At 37.8% G+C, this 17578-nt stretch overlaps 1 protein-coding gene across 1 annotated transcript; it reads left to right on the plus strand.

Annotated features, from left to right (window-relative positions):
- On the plus strand, positions 1-10287 carry LOC311283000 (uncharacterized protein). Its single transcript, XM_084397141.1, has 20 exons — positions 1-312; positions 960-1088; positions 1227-1343; positions 1537-1701; positions 1834-2001; positions 2082-2259; positions 2854-2970; positions 3140-3325; positions 3425-3562; positions 4038-4178; positions 4295-4714; positions 5581-5718; positions 6402-6539; positions 7224-7457; positions 7552-7725; positions 7826-8038; positions 8128-8271; positions 8603-8908; positions 8999-9139; positions 10057-10287. Exons 1-20 carry the CDS (start codon positions 112-114, stop codon positions 10143-10145), a joined length of 3537 nt encoding a protein of 1178 aa, XP_084253267.1. The 5' UTR covers positions 1-111; the 3' UTR covers positions 10146-10287.
- The last annotated feature ends 7291 nt before the right edge of the window (positions 10288-17578 follow it).

A 17578-nucleotide genomic window follows, 5' to 3' on the forward strand; every position in this document is an offset into this window, starting at 1 on the left:
TGGCAACCTCAGGACTGAGTCAGCTGACCGGTGTTGAAGGTGACATCGGTTCGCTACTCTCCTGTAACAAAGAGTCATTTCTCGCTATCTTTGGGGTTTTAATCAGCAACCATGAGCAGCTCACAATCTTACACACGCTTCGGGGACGAAAAATACAAAAACTGGTTGAAAACAACGGAGAGTCTTTCCTTACTGAGGAACTGCATTAAGGACTTCATTGAAAAGGAAACCGAAACTTATCACAACTCTCTTCGAAACAAACCGGAGCTCAATGGACAGACCTGTAACAAGAAAACCTGCGATGTTAAGAAGGTAAACTGTAAATGCAAAGTCAATGTAACGTTAAACAATCGAAATAGCCTTCTTTATCGTTTCACTGTATGTGTTAAATCAAATACAAATAATCACCCAATGTAATGGGCTGCTGCTGTATAAAGTGTAGACAATTAGACAATGTAGAAATACAGTGCGATTCATTTAAAATTAACAATTGAATATATTTTAACAATTAACTTACTGACTATGCATTTATTTAGGCTATACAACTTACATCCATGAGGTATTAAGAGCTGTCAAACATTTTGAACACATTTCAGCCATTCTCCAAAAAAAGAAAAAAAGTATCTATCTTAGTCCAATGTTGTAAATGCTTTAACGTTACTAGGCTGCTTGCAAAATAAAATAAAATCTGTTTTGGTCTAATGATGAAAAAGTATCTGTACTCTGTCTGTCCGGTCCATCCATCTATCTATCTATCTATCTATCTATCTATCTATCTATCTATCTATCTATCTATCTATCTATCTATCTATCTATAAAAAAAGTGGATTAATACAAATAGGAATATTACAAATAGCCATCCAGCCATCCATAAAGCCTTAAAAAATGTCAATAAGAATCAAAGATTCTAGGGAATGTCTGTACCTGTCTCTCAAACTGTGCTTTGCTGCTACCCATAGTCTCTCTGCGAATTGTGTAAATGCTGGAAGAAAGAAATTGAGGCCAACTATAATGGGGGGAAAAAGGGTATACACTGGGACAACTGCCGGCCACATCTCTGGTCCGCAGAAAAGTGGGAAGTTGCCAAGGTAAGTTACTTTAATCATTAATAATCATTGTATTATTATAGTGTTGCAACTGAGTGCATTGACTTGATGCATATTAGTGAACAAAAATCAATGTCCATTACATTTTTAGCTTTGTTGATTGCATGTTTCACATGACAGGCGTATATGCCACGTGGGCAACACAAACATTGCCAGTTTTCCCAGTTTGATGTCTCTGCCATCCTGAACTTAATGAGTTTCTGTAAACATTTCAACAACATCCCAGGGCCTAAAAATGTAAGTATTCTGAAATGCAAATATCCTGTTTTTCCCTTCAAATGATCATTTTCAGCATTATGTCACTCTGAACCTCTATATCCGTTTTAAACTTCTCAAATGTGCTATAGTATCAGTTCGGATATTCAAATTATGTAGATCTCACTGTGTGCTGGATAACACATTTTACACTTATTTCTTTTCCACAATTAAGGTCATAACTAAGGTCATACAAGTACGGAACAATGCGATGCACTCCCCTGACTTGAAAATGAATAATGAGGACATGATAAGTCATCGTAATACAGTCCTGCAGCTGGCCAAGACGCTCGAACCTCTTATCCCAAAACTGAAAGGCTTGGAAAAGGAGATAACACAGGTGGATGGAAAAAAATGAATAATATTTTAATCAATTCTATTATTAAAATTGTATTACCATTATTAATATTTAATAATAATAACGGTTAGGATAAATGTTACTCTTTACCAGTATAATTTTTTTTCTATGCAGTTTAATAACATCTTGGACAGGAATTTCAATGAAGCCCCATGTGAAGTAGACGGCCAACAGGTCGATCTTCAGACCATGAAAGTTCTGGATCGCGAGCAGCAAGCATTGAAAGACAGGATTGAAGACTTTATCTCACGCTTTGAGGGGAACCAAGACGAAAACGTTGAAGTAAGTAAAGTAGTAAAAGTTAAGTAGTTAAGTGTGAACTGCATCATGTTCATGTTCTAAAGACATGACTTTATGTTAAGGAAAAACCACAGGACATGAAGGGTCTCCTGGACTTCCTGGACCAAAACAAAGATCTCCTGGTGAACCTGGGCCCTGAAGTGGACAAACTTAAAGAGATGCAGGCAAAAGTAGATCAACATGAGAAGAAAATCCACAACCTGACAGATAGAGTGGGGAACCTGGAGAAGGGGACACATGGTGAGAGGAAAATAACACCATTCATATTTATCTTTGATTTAGTAATTTAGCAATATATATATGCAATTATCTGAACTTTAAATTGTTTTTTGACCCACTTAAGTAGGTCTAATATATAATTTCCTATTTACTTTTACTGTCTTTAAAATATGGTTAAAGTGTACTGCCTAAAGTACCGATAAGCATTTACGGTAAAATAAAGTATACTTTAATGCCATTTTAATTTAACATTATACTAAGTGCTTTACGTGTTTTTTAATATAAAAAGTACACTTCTTTAAAGCACGACAAAAAAAATATTTAAAAAGTACTTCAAAGGAAAACTTTTAATTTGACATCATTACAAAGTGCACTTTTTAAAAGCCGGCTTAAGTGTATTAAAAACATTAATGAAAGTGTGCTTTTTGAAAAATATTATACGCAAAAGATTTTTAAAAACATACTTTTGAGATTTGAAGGACACTAAGTGCACTTCTTTTTCAGGGGATGTCATGCTTTTTTTAAAGCACCTTAAATCATTTTGAGTTTGTTCACATCATAAGAGTCCTACTATATTTCAGTTCGTCTCATTCTTTCGTGCTTCTCCATCCACAGATCCTGTTCTTCCTGTCAACCCACTTAAATTCAAGAATCATCTTTATGAATATTGTCAGGCAAAGAAATGGCCAGAGGACAAATGGCCTGTTTTTGCAGAGTTTCAGGAAGCACAGGGTAACAAATTCATCAGTCCATGCAACATTAAATGCATAATAATCCTTTGAAACAAATAAAACATGTATATGTTTAGATACTGTACAGGAAAAGTGGTAATGCACAAATGGAAAATCTTTCACTCAGGTTAGATTCAACAGTAGTCATACAGTTCATATCCTCTGTACAGGTTATAGGGCTGAAGTGAGGGTAAATGGGCAAACTTTCATTGGCACAAAGGTGTATAACGATAAAAAGAGCGCCCACCAGGAGGTGGCATACATTGCACTTGTGCAGCTGAAATTACAGGACGAAAGCACAGATGAACCATCAAGCTCAGTCACACAGCCTGAGGCCTCCTGTTCATCTTCCTCAGGTAAAACAGATATTGTACTGTAGTATTGAAAAATGGTGCACAGTGCTGCATTGAGATGAAACTATGATCACAATGTAATTTAGTCTTTTGACATTTCAGGAATCACTTACTTTAGTAAAGTGACTGTGGATCTTGATCAAGAAGTTGCCTCTGATAGATGTTCTTCAGAGGAAGAAGCAACTGAAGCCGCTTATAAGGTTTTATGGGAAAAATTTCGCATCAGTGCTCCAGCAGAAGGTAAAGAACAAAGATTAAGCTTAAGATACAATGAAAAAAACAAAAAGTTTGCATCTAAAGTGTTTCACTGTTTTTTTGAGCCCTAAAATACTACTTTATTTAACACTAATAAAGTACTTTATAAGCATAATCTCTGTATTAAATACTTCATAGTTAACCAAACATGTACAATTTTTGGAAATAAATCCATTTAAGGTTTGTGCAATATATGTACAGTTTTTTAACCCTTTAATGGATAAGATTGCCTCCAAAATAACTCTGAAAATTAGTTTATCTGTATTTCCGAACACATTTGAACTCCAATAACATATATTCACCAAATAACATATTACCTATGTTTTCAATTTTACATTTTGTTCAAAGATTTTAACCTATTTTCACAATGTTCATATTCTCTGAAGTTCTTTGGCATTTTAGGGTTTAAATGATTTTCTGAATAGCACACTTAAGTTGCTTTTTATTCCTGTTGCAACAGGTCAGACATACAGGTTGTTGATCATGGAATATTTCCACACATGGCATTTCCAAAATCCGACAGAACACTTTGTTCAAAATGATGACGACACAACCATTTGCAAGCTCAAACTCATCGGCCCTTTTACTTTTTATGACAAAGGTAACTTGCACTTCTACTGTTAGTCATGGGTTAAATATTTTGTCTCGCTAAAGGTTTGTGTTGATTCACAAGCTATTGTTTGCTAACCTTTAGTTTCCATTTCTTACATTGCTTAGATGGCTCCACCAATAGGAAACAGGCGGAGCAGCAGGCAGCTAAAGTTGCTCTGCAGCATCTGTCAGGGATCCTCAACAGTGCTCCAATATCAGACACTGAGAAGAACTTCAAAGGTAAACTGAAGGAGTGTCTAGATAAGCTGCGTCTCAAAAATCCCGTCTATGACACAAAGAAAACAACAGAGATCGGTGATGAGCATGTGACCAGCGGCATCAGCTCGGACCTGGCTACTTCTGCAGTCTCTATCAGCCAGGCAGCAGAGAAAGATCATTCAGAGCTGAAGTCTAAAAGCATCTCCACAACAGCACAACTCCCATCAGGACAAGAGCCAGTCCGTGTTCCTGTTCCTGCGCTGCCGGACCCTCAAGAATCCAGTTCTTCAAACGCACAGAAGAAAAAGCCCAGAATTGATTGTTCAGGTAATGGAGCAGCTTATAAGAAATAAGTTATTAATACTAAAGAGTGGTGCAGGGATGATGTCAAAATCTGGAAAACTAATTCGCCAGAGGTTCCCTTTAGATTTTCCTATGGGTTTGTATAAAGTACAATTCATGTACTCTCGTAATCTTTAATCAAAATAAATTCCCCTCCCTTTTGCAGTGGCTTCTCTTCCAACCCATTCTCATAGGAAAACATGAAAACTATTTTACGAGGTGGCAATTTCGTATGAAATTGTATGCTGTGAACTGTACGAAAATTATTTTTGGGAAAAACGTAAGCATGAAGGTCCTCCCCTAACCCCACCCTTAAAGTCCTTGCACAATCTGAAATTCTTGCACATTAAAAAATAAATACGACCTCACATTGCGTCGATCATGTTTACACACTGCCTCCGCAACTTTCGTCCGTCATAAAAAATTTGCATCCGTAGCGAGCATTTTGAGAAGTGTTTTGACAATTCAGAGCCACCGAATGACGAATATGAAAAAACGCATACAAAATTTTAAGTGTGCAAGAACCTTTAAACTTACCCGCCACTGAGGAGTAAGCAAATTGTACAAAATCGTTGATCACAAGAATTAATATGAATTAACCACCAATTCGCCAAAACGTAAAATAAGTTTCCATGAGATTGTGTTGTCTCTTCTCTTCTCTGATGACGTGTTTATTGGCACGAGGGCGGTACAACCTGTCACTTACATGAGATCGACCAATGGCAAATCACAACCATCCAATCAATTTCCAATAGATGAAATCAAGTCCTGCCCTACGTTTTTTTCTTGTTTGAGAAGCTGTTTCATTGGGATATACCATGTAAAAAATATCTTTTGTTTTGTCATTTCAGGAAACACTTTCTTTAGTAAAGTGACTGTGGATCTTGATCAAGAAGTTGCGTCTGATAGATGCTCTTCAAAGGAAGAAGCAACTGAAGCCGCTTATAAAGTTTTATGGGAAAGATTTCGCATCAGTGCTCCAGCAGAAGGTAAAGTAAAGTGTGAAATTTGATTTCAAATTTATTATCAATATCTATAATAAAGCCAAACATTAAGTCATACGCTAGTATTTGCACATGTAAAGTGTTTCACTCTTACTTGAGGCTTAACTTATAGGCACACTATGCAAGATTTGTACCTTAATATAACAGCTTTGAAATCATTTCGATGGTAAACGAACTCGTAGTAGGGCGAATCATCCCAATAGCAAAGCGGGGGGGGAGCGGGGGCGGGGGGGCGGGGGGGGGGCTGCCACTGGCAAAACCAGCAATGCAAGTTTGAGAGGTGGCGCCCCGCCAAATCTCACGAGAATCACGACTTGCTTTACGGCAAGACGTCACATACATCAACAACATATGAAGCAGCCTCTATGGAAGACATGCATTTCAGACATGAATCATGGCAGAGTCGACGAAGAAAACGCGGTCAGAAGAGTGCAGAGACGGCTCTGCGTGAGCGGTATTTACGACAGTAACGTTATATACAAGTACTCCACAGCGACTCTAGGGGGTCGCTGTTTGAGAAAAACGGAAACTGCATAGTGTGCCTTTAAAATAAAATACGTTGTGAGTTTGCTAATGTAGTTTTTTGGTGTTATTGTGAGCCAAATATGTTAGAATATGTTAAAATGATTTTTAAAAGAGCATAACAGATTTAGTTTGTGTTACAACAGGTCAGACGTACAGGTCAGTGATCATGGATCATTTCGACACCAATGATTTACAAAAGCCAACAGAAGAGTTTGCTGATGATGACAACACAGCTATCTGCATACTCAAATTCAATGGACCTTTCACTTTTTATGACAAAGGTGATTTCTACTTTTATTGATTGTTTGAACACTATTCGGGTGAATTTCTAGGTCATATTTCACCCCAAAAACAAAGACATTTTTTTTTTCCTAAGGAAATGTAGTATATTAAGACCATTTTAAAGTGCCCCTATTACACTTTGTCAGATATTATCTTTCATGCAGTGTAATATACAGCAGTTTGTGATTGTAAAATGACTGCAGTTTCAAAGATCAAAGTGCACTGTTGGGGATTTTACAGTTAAAGACCCAAGGACCAGATACGATGAATGAAGACCAGGAGTCAATGAAATGCAATTAATTGAAGACATTTTTACTGAAGAATAGTTTGCAGTTTCACCAGCAGAAGTCAGCTTCACACTCAGCAAGGAGTTCGTAGGCATCTCTCCGTACACACACATACAGCAGCAATTATACTCTCACACAAACGCTACATCATCATGTCAGGTTGAATCATTCTGATTGGTTAAGGCAGAGATAAACTTTCCAAGAATTTCCACTGAGGTCACCAATCTGGGTTTCTAGGCTCCAGTTTGCATATATAAATATACATATATATAGATGAAATATGACCCAGATTAAACTGTGAGATGGGCCTATTTATTTTCTGTTTACTAAAATGTGTGTTTTGATTTACAAGCTATTGTTTGCTTATCTTTAGTTTTCATGTCTTACATTGCTCAGATGGCGCCACCAATAGGAAACAGGCGGAGCAGCAGGCAGCTAAAGTTGCTCTGCAGCATCTGTCAGGGATCCTCAACAGTGCTCCAATATCAGACACTGAGAAGAACTTTAAAGGTAAACTGAAGGAGCTTCTAGATAAGCTGCGTCTCAAAAATCCTGTCTATGGAACTAAAGATAAAGAAGAGATCAGCGAAGAGCAGGTGACCAGTGGCGTGAGCCCACACCTTTCAAACTGTGAGTTTGTCTTGAAAGAAAACAATTCAAATTCTTGCATCGTCTCTATGACAGTGAATTTTGGAAAGTAAATTTTTTTGTCTGGCTTCTGCAGTATCTATCAGTCAGGCAGCAGAGAAAGATCATTCAGAGCTGAAGTCTAAAAGCATCTCCACAACAGCACAACTCCCATCAGGACAAGAGCCAGTCCATGTTCCTGTTCCTGCGCTGCCGGACCCTCAAGAAACCAGTTCTCCATTGAGGAAAAAGCCCAGGATTGATTGTCCAGGTGAAGATAGTATGCTATTGAATGGGACACCAGTAGAGAGTGCTAGTGGTACAGTGTAAAAATGCTCTCATCTGCTTGTACATCTTTGTGTATTTTACAGAAATCACTGAGCTTTTTAATGTATATAATCTCAAGCCCCCACATGTGAAGATGGAGAACATGACGTGTAATGAGAATTTCAAATGTAGTGTGGAAATCAACCTGGAAAAATATACTTATGCTAACAAACAAGGCTACGACAACAAGAAAGAAGCCATTCGAAAAGCCTACCTGTTGCTTGGCTGTGCAGTGTCAATTTTCGATTCCAGTACAGGTACTTTTGTGTATTGCTCATAATGTGTGTGCATGTATATATGAATGTCCCCTAACTAATGCTTATATCTTTCTTACCTCGAACTCAAGATGAAAAGACATCCAGTGCGAAGGTGAAGCAGGCTTTTTCTCAGAATTCTCTTCCTCTTCCACAAGAAGATTTTGACGGATCTGTAAAGCCATTTTACTGCTCACTAAAGAACATAAGTTACAAAGTTATCTATACAGGACAAGGTTAGTATGAGTGTTTTATTTGATGTTAAACTGTAACAAGAGTTTGTACTCAACAGAATCAAGAAGAACTTCATTTTCAGGGTCAATGACAAATAAGTGCGTCCAAGAGAAAGAAAATGAAGAAATATTTTGAAAGGTATATTATAATGTCAGGGATGGATTAACGCACAGGCTTAAATTGTAATATTTCACTATATTACTGTTTTTACTGTATTGTTGACCGAATAAATGCAGCCTTGGTATATATATATATATACTGAGAAAAGAAAAGTAAAAGCATAATACGTGAATGAATGCCATTTTATTCAAATATGATGTGGTCTTTTTCTAGGGTCCTCAGAGGGTGAAGCCAAGTTAGTTGCGCTCCAGAATGCCTTGCGTTCACTATCACCTCTCTTTGGTTATGATTCACTAACTGCAGCTGATAGTGTTGAAGAGGTGCAGAATCAGCTGAGCTCTATGCTGAAGAACAAACATCAGAAAGATCCCGTCATTTCCATGAAGCCTGTTGATATCCAATTCAATATCCAGCTGTCGTTCTGTGACTATACGCTTAAGTGCTCATGCCAGAACTCCAAGAAAGCAGCTCGGAATCATCTGAGTGCACGAATACTGGGCCTTCTGGGGGTAAAGACAGGTCAGAGCAACTGAATATCAACCAGCTTGTCTAAACACTACATAAAAATGATTATTTAATGATTTTCATTCAGTTCTCAACCTCTTACAGAAGCAAACGATGTATCTATGAGAAACCGTTTAGATGTCTGGTTCACACAGCTGAATCTGCCACCGCCAGTGTTTGAGGACACAGAAGAAGTGCTTGGAGCGAAGGCTACTTTCTCTGTCCGGTTCACCTGCAACAGTTCAGGTGGGCTGTCACTGTCTCACAACACAATACATGTTCAGTAAATATTTAATGTCATTTATAAACAATTATAAAATAAAAATTTTATCTATAAATAATTCATTATAAATACAGTACCATTCAAAAGTTTGGGGGGGGGTTAAAAAAGTTTTTTTTTTTAAAAGAAGTTTGCATTTATTTGATCAAAAATACAATAAAACCAGTAATATTGTGAAATATTATTACAATTATTACATTACTCTGGTCTTCAGTGTCCCAGGTGCTTGCTGGGCAGTCATATGAGCCCACCCACAAGTCTCTGTCATTCTGATCCTGAGATATCATCTCACAAATTCTGTGCCGATGTTAAGTCTGTGGGACTTTTTCACCCAGTTTTCCGCCCAACAGATCACCCGAACTTCGTACGCCCGATCGCTTATAAAAGTCATAGCACACCTCTTCTTATTAAGCCGCACATCATTCATGGATCTACGACAAACGGTGCTGGATGAGTTCTGCACCGAAATTTTGTCCAGAACAAAAAATAATTAGTAGTATGAGAGATGCTATGAAGTGAAGCACCAGTAACTAGACTTACTATAGGGTTAGGTTTAGGGTTAGTTGCATGTTATGTCATTTATAGTTTTTACTACAGTAACTACATGGACACTGTAAAATAAAGTGTTACCTAAAAGTGTTATTAAAAAAACCCTACTGACTCCAAACTTTTGAATGGTAGTGTATTTTTATTAATTATTAAATAATTAATTTTAAATATATTTATAAATGATTGTTTAATGATATTTTAATAATATGAATAACCAGAGTAAACTTTTTTTCAGTCAAGTAAATTACAATTGTAGAATGTGTAAGGCTACTTAAATAAGTTCCAAATATTTGTGTATAATATTAAATATTAAAGTGAATTGTTTGACTTCTAGACTGGGAAGACAGCTGGGATAAAGCGAAGATGAATCTGCTTCAAGTGCTCAAGCAAAGATTTAGGTTTCTGGATGACAAAAACAATTGAAATCTATTTTAGCTGAAAGAAAAACACAGCACAAATGCACTTATTTTATAAATTGTAAACAAATTTTGTTCGGTACAAATTTACATTTATTATTATTATTATTACATTTCCCTGGGATTTCAATGAAACTTTTAAAATATGTATACCAACATAAAAATCACCAGAAAATTACAATGAACAAAATGTAATTGCAAATTTACATTTATTATTATTATTACATTTATTACTTTACATTTCCCTGGGATTAACAAATATGTATACCAACGGTATACCAATATAAACACTAAATCGTTTTAAAATCACCAGAAAATTACAATGAACAAAATGTAATTGCATTGACTGTAAAAACCAAAGCGACATAAAGAGATGAGCCACATTTTTAACAATTTGGCATGGTCAAGTGGATTTATCCATGTCACATTTGACTGCACAGCCATTACATTATGTCAGATGTGACCATCAACATTTACTTGTGTTGAAACATATCTTCACAAGCTTACAAAAGAAAGATGTTGTGCATTTATTGCTCATTTTTATTAATATTACCCTCTAACTGTGGATTGTGCATTTTAAACCCGTTTACAATGAACTACAGAAACTGCTTACAAAGGTTATACTTTGTGATCAAATACAGTCAGTGAGGATAGAAGATGCATTTATGTGATTTATTTCTAATGTATTACACTGTTCTCTTGCATGCTTGTTTGAAATTTGTACAACCGTGTATTATTGGACATTCATCCAGGAATTCAATGTTTCCTATATCTGTTTGTGTTGTGTATCTCCAATACATGGATTTCTCTGCGACGTCATCACTGCTTGCGCACGCAACCAGGAGGCAGAAAGACCCGCGGTCTTCGTACCGGAGTAAAGCGTTTAGGCTAGTGGCATAGTGGTGGTGTTGTCGCTAAGTCAAAATGCCAAGGAGTTGTTGCGTGGTGAATTGTACCAACCGAGCCAGTGCTGAGGTACCTGATGTTCCTAGGGGGGAAGCATGGTTTTGCCAAAAACCGGCGGAGGTTATGGCTTCAAGCTTTTATTCAAAATCCGGTGCTATTACATTACTAACTTAGTCTAACATGATAATTCATACATGCATCACAGTATGTCCGGATTTTGATTCGTAAACAGTTGGCGTTTTACATAATGTTATATTAATATGAAACACAAACAAACAGATCCAACTCTGAAATTGCAGTTTATTATTGAGTCGACAAGAAATTACAAACAATGCGAAATCTACGTTAATTACAATGTTCTTTTACAGAACTCGGCATAGCGGTTTTTTGCCTCCTGGATGCGCGCGCATCTGGTATTGTTTGTATACAAGAAATAATTAAATAATTTTACAAATCAGTGTTTCATGTCCACATTTATGTTATATGGTAAGCAGCCAGTCGTCATCCTAAAATAAAACCTTTCATTTTGGGAAAATGAGAGCTTATTATGATTAAGCTGTTACAAAGATGATTTCACAATAAATACAAAACAATCTAATGTTAAAGTTCATTTGGTGTTGAATTATGGCCAGTTTTGGTCGTATCAACTTGGCCAGAAAGTTGTGTTCATTACCACAACTATGAAAACTACTGTTCTATGAACTGGCCAGTAGATGTCAATGTATCGCTACAGTTTTAATGTTGTTGGAGAGTGAAGGAATGTGTCTCAGGTTTTCTTGAATGAATTAGAAATGTAGAAAATTAGAAATGTTTCTTCAGTTGTATCTTGGCCAGTGTATATTTCATTTAGGCTTTTAGTTTTTATTAGTATTTTGAATTAGACACGCTCAAAGTTTTTGACCAATCACAACACACTGGTCCAGCCGACCAATCAGAGGACATTGCAATTTTCAGAAGGAGAGGCCAGAACAAAACAGATGCTGAATTCGATACTACTCGTACTACTTTTACCATATCTTTCTATGGCAGAAATGGTAAGAGTAGTATGCGGTTCCGAATTCAGTGTTAAAGATGGACTGGGAAGAGAGGTCCTGCAACAATGTAAAATATGTGAACAATAAGTTTTTTGTTTTTTTTTACTTTCAAGCATGAAACCCTATTCTAGTAAACAAAATCAAGGTTTTGAAAAAGGGCATAATAGGTCCACTTTAAATCAGGTAAATGTACTGAAGCCTGTGCCGGATTGCATAAAACACCTTAAGTTGCCTTAACATGAAAAATAAACACCTTCGGGTTGCCAGACTGAGACGAGCGCAATTAATGGACAGCAATGAGCCTTACACTGTTCATCAGCTAATGTATCAGCGTTTTAAAATGCCTCTGGTCATAGAGACTTTTTAATGGTTGCCAAGGCTTTTTAGGTTGAGTTGAATCTGTGATCTCTGGCCCAGTTTGTTCGCTGGCTTCCATGGCTGGAACTCGCTGTGTTTTTAAGCCAACTCGCAACCCGGAGTGTTGAAATACTATTGGATAAATTGGCAGTGGGCGGAGTCACACAGACCAAAACAAAAAACAAGACATTCCGACCAGGAACTCACATTTAAGTAGAATAACTGGGTGTAGCATTGTTTTTCGGAGAAACCAGTGTGTGAACTTAGCATGTTTCCTAATTATTTGCAAACATAGTATCTTTATGCTTTAGTACAGTCATAAAATGACCCAGCATTTGCCATAACAAAACTCAGTTGTTGCCATGGACACATGCATGCATGTGCGCCAAAAATAAAACCAAATATGAGAGAGAAGGATGAGACGAGACAGAAACTCAGACAGACAGGGATAGTTCAACCAAAAATGAAAATGTATTAATTTACTCATCCTCATGTCATTCTAAAATAACTTTCGTTCATCTTTGGAACACAAATAAAGATATTTTTAATATTCTCTCATCATTTCTGTCCATTCATTGAAAATCATAAAATAAATCCTTATTATTCAGGTTGTTTCGGAAGCTCAAATGAACGCGCACGTTTGAGCTTCCGTTGACCATATTTAATATGTGCTATGTATGTCATTTAATCAATATTTATATGTGAATAATGCCTAAGTTAAAATCTGTTTATCATATAAAGCACCCAATCGTGTATCGCTAGAAGACTTGGATCAAACCTGCTAATTCTGTGTAACCCTTACCCCTAATTTCCACCAACTGCGGAACGGCTGCAGAGTCAATAGGTTTCCATTAAAGTCAATGTGTGTATTTTCACTGACTGCGGGACGGCTGCAGAGTCAATAGGTTTCCATTAAAGTCAATGGGCCCTATTTTAACGATCTGAAACGCAAGTATCAAGCGCAAAACGCAAGTAACTTTGTGGGCGGGTCTCGGGCGCTGTTGCTATTATACCGGCGGGATAAATGACTCTTGCGCCCGACGCAAATCTAAAAGGGGTTGGTCTGAAGTAGCTTCATTATTCATAGGTGTGGTTTGTTAAATTTTTTACGTTATGGCCCTGTAGAAGCAGTTTTTGTAAAAAATAGGCTAACGATTGCGTCATAACCACGCGACTCTCTGTCGCACAGTAGAGAAATTACCATATGGACAGGAGGTGAAGCTCGCGGGCAATCAGGGTGACGTGGAGGCAAAATGACAAAATAATTAATCTGAATACTTAGCAAAAGTTTCTCCTGCTCCTAGCTCATGGACACCTCCTACTCACACTCTCCGTCTCTGCAAGTTTCGGAAGGGAATGATTCGGATTTCTCTTGGCTACTAGAAGACAGACAGGTTGCTCACGTCACATCTACGTCGTCAAGCTCAGTTTGAGTCTGCGCAGTACGGTCAGCCATCAGGAAGTGAGTGCTTCTAATTGACTTTTCTCCGTTGAATCCAATGGGGTCGCTGTGTCCATTTCTTTTACTGTCTATGGGAAAAGTGCAGCGCTCAATATGGCGGCTTCTAAATAGTCCCGCCTTCTAAGAGCCAATCGGCGATTGGTAAAGTCATCGCGTCACTGCAGCTGCCGTTAGAAGCTCCGGTTCCTATAGAAACAGTCAGACGTGCTTCCACTGCGCATTAGCTTGATCCGGCCTGAAAATCTCGTTTTCTGTCATGATTCGAGCGTTTAGAAACAAAATTTATGAGACAGTTGTTGTCAGATTTCATTGGTAATTTCAAATATGACATTTAATCGTAAGTTTGGCGAACAGTTTTGGAGAATTTGATGTTTCCCCATTCAAAGAGGTAGGAGCTGCACTAGCATGCAGGAGAGGTGTTTCAAAGATGGCCGCCGAGTGAAATGACTTGTCTTAAAGGGACTTTCGATATACTTAGGAAAATGACAATAAAGGTGCTTCATGCAACACTTATCGTTTTTTTACTTAAGTGAAAAATAGACACTTAAGGGAAATTTTTAAGGGTTTATGACATTTCACCTAAAGAAACCCTTAAGGGTTATTTTCTGCAACACCTTTAAGTTTAAGAGAAACCAAAAGGCAATCTTAAGGGAAGATTACAATTAAGGTGCTTTATGCAACCGTACACTGGTATTTTTCAGATTTTTGCACCTGCCAAGACATGAAGCTGTGAAACAGACCACCGGGCCATAGCACTCTCAGGGTGGGCCGGACACTTCGGGAGGTTGGCCAAGCTCATGTTTGGAGCCAAACCTGCTGGTTAATGTCTAGGTCTACCATACATATTCCTTGCACAGCTCACAAATGCATTGTAACACTGATATACTAACCGTCTACCTCCGCCACACTGTATTTGTACTTTGCTGACTGAGACCAACTCTCCTCCCCATTAATGTTGCATAAGAATATGCAATATAACCTAGTCCTTGATCTGTCTGTGCTGCCAAATACCATTGAGGTATGCAATTTCCATGTTTTGCAAGCAGAGAAGGGGGACTTCCTATGGACTTCATTCCCGTGGGTAACAAAATCAGATAAACACCAACAGGAATGCACCATAAGGCCTTCAGAATTGCCAAAACACATTCTTTTTTAAATAAAAAAATAACTATTATCGTATTTGAAAGGAAATCGTAGGAATGTTTTAATTTGTGAAAACGTGCAAAGGAAAGAACGGAAGAATCTGGCAGGCGGTCCCGCATCAGTGCCAGAGATACTCGCCCCCACCCCGTCATGTAGTCTAAACGTTCATGTCTGAAAAGTTAATCCACCTGACATTACAGAAACTGTCTACTTCAGGGGATTTACTCTCCATAACAACAATCATATTGCATTACGGTAAGAAGGAAAACTGTGTTTTCACAACTGTTTCAATACAAGAACGAATATCAAGTGTGTTTCTGGGTGCTGTGCTCAGCATATTCTCACTACAGGATCCTTCTATAGGCTGGGCACTCTCTATTTTATATGAATCATTGATATGACATCTATTTTTTTGATTAATACATAAATAATTAAACAAATGCAATTCATATGTATGATGAATACACCTACAGTATGATGAGTGTTTATACATTTCTGAATTAAAATATTTTTTTTATATTTTTATATTCTTTTTTTTTGGGAGGGGGTCAGTAATGAAGTCATTTTATTGTACTATCAAATCAAGCCAAGTCACGTCACCTTTATTTATATAGCGCTTTTTACAATACAGATTGTATCAATGCAGCTTCACATTGATAACATGAAAATAATACAACAAAGTTTGTTTCTAGAAGAAAATTGCGTCATCGTCCACCCTAAGTAAGGCAGATCAATAATATTGTTGAATATTAAATGTCCCCAACTAAGCAAGCCAAAAGCCAAGACAACAGTGGCAAGGAACCAAAACTCCATCAGGTGACAGAATGGAGAAAAAGCCTTGGGAGAAGGCCGGAGGTCCAGCTGACTTCAGTAAACAGGGAGAGACTGGTTGAGACTTCAGGACTGCGTTGTCATCATGTCCAGGCACAGGTCCTTCATCAGATCTGGATACGGCCTGGATCCGGCGGACTGCGGCTAAGACAAATTATACCTGCTAAAAATTATACCTGCGGCTATGACAAATAATGTCAGGTGGTACAACTGCCCTGATATCACAGTGTTTTCTTATATAAGAATTAGGCTGTTTGTCAAAATTATTATATATTTTTTTAAGTGATTAAATAAGGGAATCACACTTATTAATATTTGAATTTTAATAAGGAATCACTGCTTAAAATTTTTATTTTTTATTTTTACATATGTGTGTGTAAAGTACAGAAAAAAATCTATCTCTTCGAGAAAGCTTAGAATCGCTGAGTTTCAAATGTTTTTTTTATTCTAAACAAGAAAATCGTCTATACTGTTCCGGTTTCCTTTTCCTTTTAAATTATATTGTTCAGCACAATGGTCAACCATATACACTCACCTAAAGGATTATTAGGAACACCTGTTGAATTTCTCATTAATGCAATTATCTAATCAACCAATCACATGGCAGTTGCTTCAATGCATTTAGGGGTGTGGTCCTGGTCAAGACAATCTCCTGAACTCCAAACTGAATGTCAGAATGGGAAAGAAAGGTGATTTAAGCAATTTTGAGCGTGGCATGGTTGTTGGTGCCAGACGGGACGGTCTGAGTATTTCACAATCTGCTCAGTTACTGGGATTTTCATGCACAACCATTTCTAGGGTTCACAAAGAATGGTGTGAAAAGGGAAAAACATCCAGTATGCGGCAGTCCTGTGGGCGAAAATGTCTTGTTGATGCTAGAGGTCAGAGGAGAATGGGCCGACTGATTCAAGCTGATAGAAGAGCAACTTTGACTGAAATAACCACTCGTTACAACCGAGGTATGCAGCAAAGCATTTGTGAAGCCACAACACGCACAACCTTGAGGCGGATGGGCTACAACAGCAGAAGACCCCACCGGGTACCACTCATCTCCACTACAAATAGGAAAAAGAGGCTACAATTTGCACAAGCTCACCAAAATTGGACAGTTGAAGACTGGAAAAATGTTGCCTGGTCTGATGAGTCTCGATTTCTGTTGAGACATTCAGATGGTAGAGTCAGAATTTGGCGTAAACAGAATGAGAACATGGATCCATCATGCCTTGTTACCACTGTGCAGGCTGGTGGTGGTGGTGTAATGGTGTGGGGGATGTTTTCTTGGCACACTTTAGGCCCCTTAGTGCCAATTGGGAATCGTTTAAATGCCACGGCCTACCTGAGCATTGTTTCTGACCATGTCCATCCCTTTATGAACACCATGAACCCATCCTCTGATGGCTACTTCCAGCAGGATAATGCACCATGTCACAAAGCTCGAATAATTTCAAATTGGTTTCTTGAACATGACAATGAGTTCACTGTACTAAAATGGCCCCCACAGTCACCAGATCTCAACCCAATACAGCATCTTGGGGATGTGGTGGAACGGGAGCTTCGTGCCCTGGATGTGCATCCCACAAATCTCCATCAACTGCAAGATGCTATCCTATCAATATGGGCCAACATTTCTAAAGAATGCTTTCAGCACCTTGTTGAATCAATGCCACGTAGAATTAAGGCAGTTCTGAAGGCGAAAGAGGGTCAAAC

Source organism: Rutilus rutilus (genome assembly GCF_951802725.1).
Source record: "Rutilus rutilus genome assembly, chromosome: 23".
NCBI classification, from domain to species: Eukaryota; Metazoa; Chordata; class Actinopteri; order Cypriniformes; family Leuciscidae; genus Rutilus; species Rutilus rutilus.

Excerpts from the sequence above, each read along its gene's own strand:
- LOC311283000 (XM_084397141.1), top strand. The coding sequence starts at position 112 with ATGAGCAGCTCACAATCTTACACACGCTTCGGGGACGAAAAATACAAA. Across the intron at positions 1,702-1,833 it reads TGGAAAAGGAGATAACACAG|TTTAATAACATCTTGGACAG; the intron begins GTGGATGGAAAA and ends TTTTCTATGCAG. Across the intron at positions 8,039-8,127 it reads AATTTTCGATTCCAGTACAG|ATGAAAAGACATCCAGTGCG; the intron begins GTACTTTTGTGT and ends CTCGAACTCAAG.